The 9,066-nt window shown below is 39.9% G+C and overlaps 2 protein-coding genes across 2 annotated transcripts; both read left to right on the top strand.

The window, feature by feature from the left end:
- The first annotated feature begins 210 nt into the window (after nucleotides 1–210).
- pym1 (PYM homolog 1, exon junction complex associated factor) lies at nucleotides 211–3,360 on the top strand. The gene is made up of 3 exons (XM_006794085.2): nucleotides 211–488; nucleotides 2,105–2,198; nucleotides 2,319–3,360. Exons 1-3 carry the CDS (start codon nucleotides 458–460, stop codon nucleotides 2,827–2,829), a joined length of 636 nt encoding a protein of 211 aa, XP_006794148.1. The 5' UTR covers nucleotides 211–457; the 3' UTR covers nucleotides 2,830–3,360.
- Nucleotides 3,361–5,704: 2,344 nt separating this feature from the next.
- Nucleotides 5,705–8,334, top strand: LOC102777654 (matrix metalloproteinase-19-like). Its single transcript, XM_006794086.2, has 9 exons — nucleotides 5,705–5,930; nucleotides 6,366–6,454; nucleotides 6,544–6,674; nucleotides 6,753–6,965; nucleotides 7,065–7,310; nucleotides 7,395–7,496; nucleotides 7,617–7,781; nucleotides 7,895–8,022; nucleotides 8,095–8,334. Exons 1-9 carry the CDS (start codon nucleotides 5,814–5,816, stop codon nucleotides 8,332–8,334), a joined length of 1,431 nt encoding a protein of 476 aa, XP_006794149.2. The 5' UTR covers nucleotides 5,705–5,813.
- The last annotated feature ends 732 nt before the right edge of the window (nucleotides 8,335–9,066 follow it).

The raw sequence follows: 9,066 nt of genomic DNA, 5'->3' as shown, positions 1-9,066 counted from the left end.
ACCAAATTGATTAGATTTATCTCCATGGGACAGACTTCCAAAAAACACAGAAAGAAGAAAAAATAGCATTTGGAATAGAAAGAAGGGAGGTTTTTAAGAACTAACAAATTTAACACGACTTTTATTTTTGTATTTATTTATTTTTATTAACGTGAGAACAATACGCATACTGTCCAAACCTGGCAACCCAGAATCCACGTCGTCATTTCCGAAGTCGAAGAATAGGGTACGCTCGTTGTGTTACCTTGCACCGCCCGCCAGCCTCTTTAACAGCCATACACATGTGCTGTCATGATCGGGCACACATCGAGCGGCGAAATAACTTTAAAGCAGATGTTTAAAAAGCTGTAAGTGTGGTGCTGTGAGTGAGCGAGGTAACGGAGGGGACCTTTGGGTACACCATTACCGATAGACAGTAATCCAGAGCGAGGGGAGCGGAGTAGCTCACTACACCAAAATGGCAACCCCCTATGTGACAGATGAATCTGGTAAGGCTGATGCATGTGCCAGACCTTTGTCTCAAAGAAAATGTATCTTCCGAGTTAAATCTTACAGCTACAGGGGAGAGATAGCCCGTCTTTTCCCTTTGAAGCATTCATCGTTTATACTTCCCTGACACTGCCAACTGACGGGTTTCTATGTTGCAGCTAGCTAATGCTAGTAACTAAAAATGGCTAAGTCTTCCGTAAAGCTAGTTAGCTTGTTGCTAAACACTCCAGGCGCACTTTATTAGTTATTAGAGTTAAATCACCGTTTAACATAACGCTTATAGGTGTCAGACACACATTTCCACTGGTGCTTAGGAAAACATCTGGATATTTGACTTTAAATTCCGTGTAGAGGGATAATCTGTTAGTGGCCGCAACAGCTAGAGCTAACGCTGCTGATGCCGTGAATTAAGCTGATGTTGTCTTAGACTGTCACTGTATTAAGTCCGTTTAGAGGCTGTAATTTAATCCAAAGAACATCTGTAGTAAATAAAAACATTTTGACTGTACAATTGTTAAAAAATAACGAAGAGTTGTGAATTAATAAAAGCAGATAAATTTGATTTGTTATTCACTTATTTTCCAAACAAGCACAGTGACATCTAGTGGTGTGTAAAGCTTATAACAGTCCTTAAACAAGTTTTACCTCTGTGTGCAATAAACTAAATATGTCCCTGCATTTAAAGAAAACTCTAGCACTGTTGTTGAGATGATCTGCAGCAAAGCCACTTTCACACTTGCTCACTGTAATTATTCTGCATGTGTTGTGTTTTGGTGTGAAGTTTCTGTGACTGTGGGGTAGTTCGATTGATATGTGTACAACTTTTTAAGTGGTTCACAATGTGACACGAAGAATGTATTCTATGCACGTACTTGTAAACTAAGTTGACTGGTTAATGTTCTTTTCTTTATTTTCAGCTACATCAAGTTGTTGTCTTGGATGCACATTAAACACATTAAAGGGAATGAATATTGCTATAAGTCACCTGTTTATTTTTTATTAGGCTTCATGGTTCACTGCTTGGACCTTGGCTTTGCTTGTGGTATTAGTGCCTTTTGAAACATTTTTTACATGCACTCAAAAATATAATGACTTGCAGTGTGCTTATTTGTATTGAGCTGTCCAAAGTTTGGTATGTAACTTTGAACTGAACTGAACTATGCAAACCAACTTAGAGTCCACAAATTGGGGAAAAAAGTAAATGCAGCTGAAAATGCCTTTATTTTCCTCTCTTAGCATAAGGATTGGTTAGAGACCTTTAAAGTTAGAGTTAGCTTCTTGGTTTATGGTGGACTTTTGAGATTTGCTAAAATAATCGTGCAAAGTAGGAACATGTTAGTATCACATTTTATGGGTTTTAAAATGCCTAAAATGTATGGAAATCCATAAAAAGCTTTGTATTAACGTAAGATTCACAGTTAATACATGTAGTTGGTCGGGGCCTTGGGGCTGCAGGAATCTCACACTGTCCAAGTCTTTCTTTTAAATCATCAGTGTTGCCTTTCTGGGAAAACACTGAAAATATCCAGTGAGAATAGAAGCAGTAGACATTTTCAGGTCACTCCTGCACAAAGGTGTATGTCATCTCTAAAATGCTTTGCCTGTTTCTTTTCAGGGAAATACATCGCTGCTACTCAGCGACCTGATGGAACCTGGAGGAAGCCGAGGCGAGTGAAGGACGGTTATGTGCCCCAGGAAGAAGTCCCTGTGTAAGCGCCCTTCTTCTTTCCCTACAGTGTACACACTTTCTTTTTGTGCATTTGTAGGGCTGCATCGTTAATAAAAGTTACTCATACGCTATTATTTAAATTGCATTTCTCTTGCTTTAGGTATGAAAACAAGTATGTCAAGTTTTTTAAGAGTAAACCTGATCTGCCCCCTGGTTTGAACCCAACTGATGCAGCGCAACCAACACAACAGCAGCAGCAGAAGATCCCCGGGTGTGGAGACAGTGACACAGCTGGTCTCTCAAAGTCTGCCAAACGCAACATGAAACGTAAGGAAAAACGAAAACAGCAGCAGCAGCAGGGCCAGGATGGAGATGCGGACGTGGAGTCGGTGAGCAACGCCGTCGAGAATGTGTCCATTTCAGAGAGCGACAAGTCGGCAAACAAGACGGCGGCGCCTGTTTCTGCGGCTTCTTCCATTGACTCTTCAGCAGCGGCGGCTGAAAAGGCTAAGAAGATCAAAAACGTAAAAAAGAAGTTGCGACAGGTTGAGGAGTTGCAGCAGAAAGTGGACTCAGGGGAAATAAAACAGCCAACAAAGGATCAGTTGGAGAAGCTGGGTCGGGCAAAGGCCTTACAAGAGGAATTAGAGCAGCTGGAGCGGGATTCCTGAAGCAATAAAAGACAGCAGAAGAGTTGGATGAACTCAACGTACAAACTACACACAAGAAGGGACCCTTGCAGCTTTTGTGATCATAGATTCCATTAAACATATTGTACCTATTTGATATTTGTTATGAACTTGGGAAGTGAACACAGCCCCAGCACCGTCTGCATAGCAGGTGTCGCATCTTAACCACGGACAAGGTTGTTTTATAGATTCTGATAAATAACATTGTGATTCCTCATATACTTGTACAGGAGAGGTTCTTCATCTATAAATATGTTTAAACGGATAATTGTGAATTGTTTTGTGCGTGTCTGTCCTCTCCGTTTTGTACTTTTCATCACATCACGAGGACTCATTTACAGAAAAAAAATAAACATGGAAAAAATATTTTTTTTGTCGAAGAAAATCTGGTTTGTTAACCTTTCTGTTTTGGAAATTAACATTCTTGTCAATGGTTGGATGCCCTCTTGTAGTCTCACTAATGTTGAGTCTTCACAGTCACTACTTTTATTAAAATACAAGCTGTGTAAAGTGCTTTTGTGTTTTTAAAGTGGAATATGTTTTAAAAAGCATTTACTTGCTCAGAAAATAAGACTAGGGGTGATGATTTATATTTTTGTTTCTATCTATAAATTACATTTAAAAAAATTCAGCAATTATCTTACTAACAAGTATTACTGTAGGTAAAAACATTCTACAGGGTGGGCCATTTATATGGATACACCGTAATAAAATGGGAATGGTTGGTGATATTAAAGGCCTGTTTGTGGCACATATGTATATGTGAGGGGGCAAACTCCTCAAGATGGGTGGTGACCATTTAGAAGTCGGCCATCTTGGATACAACTTTAGTTTTTCAATAGGAAGAGGGCCATGTGACACATCAAACTTATTGGTAATGTCACAAGAAAAACAATGGTGTGCTTGGTTTCAACGTAACTTTATTTTTTCATGAGTTATTTACAAGTTTCTGACCCATTATAAAATGTATGTGAGAAACTTGTAAATAACTCATGAAAAAATAAAGTATACAACATACAGGCTCAGATATTTACATAAAGCTTGCTCTAATAATTGACTAAATGTCCCTTGAGCCACAATCGCCCCGTGATCGTGGCTCAAGAGTTGGGAGTTTGCCTTGTAATTGGAAGGTTGCCGGTTCGAGCCCCGGCTCGGACAGTCTCAGTCGTTGTGTCCTTGGGAAAGACACTTCACCCATTGCCTACTGGTAGTGGTCAGACGGCCCGGTGGTGCCAGTGTCCGACAGCCTCGCCTCTGTCAGTGCGCCCCAGGGTGGCTGTGGCTACAATGTAGCTTGCCATCACCAGTGTGTGAATGGGTGGATGACTGGATGTGTAAAGCACTTTGGGGTCCTTAGGGACTAATAAAGCGCTATACAAATACAGGCCATTTACCATTACTATTTTAGCAAGTTGCACCTCGACCAAATGCCTTTGGTAGCCATCAACAAGCTTTGGTATAATTCGGGCTGATATTTGACTAATCTTATTGGCAGAGTTGATAGAGTTCTTTTAAATTGGTTGGCTTCCTGACACAGACTTGGCTTTTTTTCAAAGTCCACAAATTTTCAGTCAGATTGAGATCAGGGCTTTGCGAAGGCCATTTCAGAAGCTTAATGTTAGCCTGCTTTATCCATTCCAAGTCATTGCGGCCAGATGGGTCCAGATGTGTGATTGGAGGTTTGAGCCTTGGTGGTTCCCGTGTTGTTCATGAATATCCTAATGAGTGTCCTCTCATCTGACGGTGACAGTTTGGATGTATACTTTTGACCCCACTTGGATTAAAGAAAAGGTGTATGCTGCACAATCATCCACCCTGGAAAAAGAGCAGTTCAAACAAATCAGTAAAAACCCCAAATTGCCCTGACATTCATGCCCATGATGCGTGTATGTAAGCTATTAACCACACAATAACACTGATCTCATTATTTGAAACTTTGTGTTTAATAGAGGCATCCACCATCTTAATGGTGCATACAAGAAAATCATGATAGATCCACTTTAATATGTTTGCTTTCCTCCATTAGAATTAGTCAATCAATGACAAAGCTTATGCCTTAAAGAGCCAGAGAGGCTAGATAAAAATTCCCTTTCTTGGTGAGGAATCAGGGATGGTCTCACCAGGAGATGTAAATGTTTTTAAACCCCAGGGGTTTTGCCGTCTCGGTTTTTATGACCCTTTATTCCACAATGAAACAGCAGAGGAGGAGGCGTACTCTGTCTCAGACACGATTTGTAGCAATGGTTACACGGGGGTGTCATTGTTTTTGCTTGAATGGGCTCCTACTTTGAGAACAATATAATTAGCTGTTGTCTCATTGAGGATGTGTGGTTTGTTGTTGTTTTTTATACGGCAACCACAGGATAAAGAACACTCAGATATTGTGGAATAAAGTGCCGATTTCACAAACATGAATCACATGTGAGCAACTCGGTAGCATTTCTGTTACATCTACCACAGACATCCGTTATGAAGTAATACAGCTTAATTAAAAATCAAGAAAGTGCTTGTCTACCACCACAATGACATAACTGGTCGCAAGACGGCACCTTTATTAGGTAGTGGGCAGCTCATCCACGCTCTAAAAAAAGTTCATTCTTAATTTATTTGCTTCCTTTGACGTAAACAACATTACTCTGAAGTTATTCTTACACCCTTCAAGACAAATGGCTCTAAATGATGGAGTCAGAAGGCGTGATCAGGTGGTTAACATCTGAAATATGTGTTGGTGTTTTGCAGTTGACACATCACATTCCTTGTAAATATTTATTATGTGGTTTCGAGGCAGGTCCTGAACAGACACTTGACAGTATAAATACTAAGACACCAACTTTGACACAGTTATAGAAGAACGAACACAGAGAAGATGGATAAAACGATGTTTGGAAAGACACACAGCTTATTTATCAGTTGAAAAGATCAACTTGCCGCATTGGATTCAAAGTTGTTGTTTTTTCTATCTAGTAATGGAAAAAGACCCAAACTGGAAAATGGAATACAGACTGGAGTTAATGGTGCTTCTTGTTTTGTTGATAACAGCTTCATCTATCGCCCTGAGCAGAAAAGATACCACAGAAGCCATGGTAAGAAAATACAAAACAAGCTGGATCTGCTGGAGTATAATCTAAAATATTAATGTAAAAATCACAGGCTCCGAGTCTAGAATTTGCATACAATTCGCTGAGAATTAAAATAGAAATACTTGGAGAATGCACTGCTGTCCAGTTTTAACATTACTTCCACAGAGATCAGCAGAAACTGGATTTTTAATTGTCTTAAGCTCACCAATGTCACTGTAAGGCCAGATCTCTATATAATTGGCACAAATGGAAGTAATTCCTCAGCAGCTAATGGAGCATCTATATTCAGTCAACCTCACCTCACCCATGCTGAGATTATTTAGTTTCAGTGACCAAAAATAGTCAAGTAACATGTCAAAAAAGAAAGAACAATTGTTTTAATCTGTTTAGTAGAGATCAATAATTTAATATCCCTCACAATGTCTGCCATTCTTTTAGGTTTACTTAAAGAAGTATGGCTACCTGCACATCCCACTGGACAGTAAAGTTCAAGATTATTCACATGAGCAAATAGCGGAAGCTTTAAGGTCAACCATCTTATCAGTTTACATTGTCCTCATTTACTATTTAGACTTCATTTCAATTGAAAGTTAATTTTTTTTTTTTTTAATGTCAGAATGTTTCAGAAAGTGACCAACCTGCAGGTATCAGGAAAACTGGATTTAGCCACGCTGGCAATGATGAATAAACCTCGATGTGGCCTCGAGGATTCTTTCGATAACAAATCTCTCAAATATCGAGTCCTGGGTAGGTAACGGTATACATATTGGATTTTTAATGTGTAGTTTATGTGCATATAAAGGATTTTGAATTATAATTTCACAGGTTACTGGCGTAAGAAAATGCTGACCTACCGCATTTACAATTACACTCCTGATCTGGGTCTGGGAAAGACTCGCATGGCCATCCAGAATGCTTTTAAGTACTGGAGTGATGTGTCACCTTTAAGGTTCAGAGAGTTGTATCAAGGAAGAGCAGACATCAAAATCTCATTTCACAGAAAAGATAAGACGTGTCCAGTACCCTTTGATGGCCGAGGTAGGACCAGCATATGAACAGTTGTGCTCAAAGAAACTCCAACGTTTTGTGATCTGAGTGACTTCTGGTATTTAATTAGAATCCTTGCTTCATCTTTAGGCCGTGTTTTAGCGCACGCTGATGCCCCCGAGTCTGGCATTGTGCACTTCGATGAGGATGAACTGTGGACAGAAGGGAAGAGTTCTGGCTCCAACTTGAGGATTGTAGCAGCGCATGAAATTGGCCACGCTCTAGGCCTGGGCCACTCACAGTACTACAATGCACTGATGGGACCTGTTTACAATGGATACCGCTCTGACTTCAAGCTTCATCAAGATGACATACAAGGGATCCAAGCTTTATATGGTATTGCCAAAATGTTATTACAGCACCATATGAATATATCTTTGAAGTACTATTTATGCAACCTGCAACGCTATCCCTTTTCAGGAAAGCCAGAGAAGATTCCTGAATCCAGAAATCCAGGACAGTCAAGGCCAGGAGGGGTTATTCCAAATCCATGCAAGGCCACTGTGGATGCAGTTATGTTGGGTACAGAGACTCTGATGCTCTAATACAAATTCCTTTATATATGCTTTGCTCTGTCTTTTGTTTAACAAAACAGGAAGATGCTTCTAAAGATATTTTTTCTCCTACATTTTGCCTCTGCAGGTCCTTTGCGTAAGACATACTTTTTCAGTGGGCAGTATGTGTGGACAGTGTCCAACTCTGACTACAACACTCCCATCCAGATTTCCGCACTGTGGAAGGAGCTGCCAGGAAGTCTCAGTGCAGCTGTTCACTCTCCGCGAACTGGCAAATCCTACTTTCTGAAAGGTTTATTCAGTAGTTTTATCAGCAGCGTTCAGAATGTTTAATTCCAGCTGTGTGTTCTGTTAGGTGTGTTTTCTGAATTCAAGTGTCTTTCCTCTGCAAACATCCTTTCACAGGAGACAAATTATGGAGATACACAGGCTTCAAACTTGACCAGGGCTTCCCCAAACGTTTGTCCAACATCCCTGCAAATATTGACTCTGCTTTTTACTTCAATAAGAACCAGAAGATTGTCTTTTTCAAAGTAAGATGATTTTCAGTCTTTTTGTTGTTTTTTGATATCTGAACTCAGTTAATAATTTGCTCTTTATTTCAGGGCTCTGGATACTGGCAATGGGATGAAATTGCTCCAACGGATTTCAAATCATACCCTAAACCAGTTGGACAACTCTTCAAAGGGATGCCCAGCAACACTGATGCTGCAATAACGTGGACTAATGGTTATGTATACATATTTAAAGGCACTGAGTATTGGCGTGTAAACCAAAACTACCAAGCAGTGGAGAAGACCTACCCTCTCAACACTGCCTTGCGCTGGATGCAGTGTGACGACTGAGCCACCAGAGGCCACTGGGGACTCAACATTAACCTTATCTGCACAATGACTGTTTAATAACAGTGAAACAAGCTCACAGTATGGGTATTGGTTATGTGGGCGTGTGCAATGATATTTGCTTCTCAGTCCTGTCATGTTGAGAAAAAAGGAATACTAAAGCTTCCACTTACCTAGATGCATTTTTAATTAAACTAACGAATAAACTAGGAACTAGTTAAAATAGTTATCTTTAATTATACATACTTCTGCTTCTCTTCCACTTTAACATTAAATAAACAGACCAATCAACCAGGATAACAGAGGAGAGGACATTAATCACAGAACATGTGAGGAATACTTCCCTGTAGCCTTCCCTCTGGTGGCATTTTATTGGTGTATGTGTACATTATGTTAGTATATTATATGAGTTATATCAAATGTTGTTAGGGTGCCCTTTTTAATGTCTGGCCACAAATGCCAGATAAAGGAGTCTTGGTAAAATCTAAACGAATCAAATAAAACCAAAACAGATTTTTGTGAAGCTCACGCTGCTCTTAACAAAGAGTCTTGAGAAGTCAGAGTAGGTGGAAAGCACCTGTGTAGTTGTGCATGCAGCGTCTTTGAAGGATAAGGTCACTTTACCTGATAAGAAAGTCAACTTCAGACACGTGAACAAGATCAGCAGGCGGTTTTCACCACATGGAGATCTTCCAAATACCTAACTTCTGTGTTCACTTTTATTTAGGCACCAGT

Source organism: Neolamprologus brichardi, chromosome 20 (assembly GCF_056152115.1).
Source record: "Neolamprologus brichardi isolate AB-2024 chromosome 20, ASM5615211v1, whole genome shotgun sequence".
NCBI lineage: Eukaryota > Metazoa > Chordata > Actinopteri > Cichliformes > Cichlidae > Neolamprologus > Neolamprologus brichardi.
Note: the sequence above shows the minus strand (reverse complement) of the source record. Positions and strands in the feature narration are given on the sequence as shown.

Bases quoted from the DNA above. Each gene is read 5' to 3' on its own strand.
- LOC102777654 (XM_006794086.2), top strand. From the start codon at position 5,814: ATGGAAAAAGACCCAAACTGGAAAATGGAATACAGACTGGAGTTAATG. The intron at 7,497-7,616 runs GTACAGAGACTC...TTGCCTCTGCAG, and splicing joins TGTGGATGCAGTTATGTTGG to GTCCTTTGCGTAAGACATAC. The intron at 8,023-8,094 runs GTAAGATGATTT...TCTTTATTTCAG, and splicing joins AGAAGATTGTCTTTTTCAAA to GGCTCTGGATACTGGCAATG.
- pym1 (XM_006794085.2), top strand. From the start codon at position 458: ATGGCAACCCCCTATGTGACAGATGAATCTG. The intron at 489-2,104 runs GTAAGGCTGATG...GTTTCTTTTCAG, and splicing joins CTATGTGACAGATGAATCTG to GGAAATACATCGCTGCTACT. The intron at 2,199-2,318 runs GTAAGCGCCCTT...CTCTTGCTTTAG, and splicing joins CCCCAGGAAGAAGTCCCTGT to GTATGAAAACAAGTATGTCA.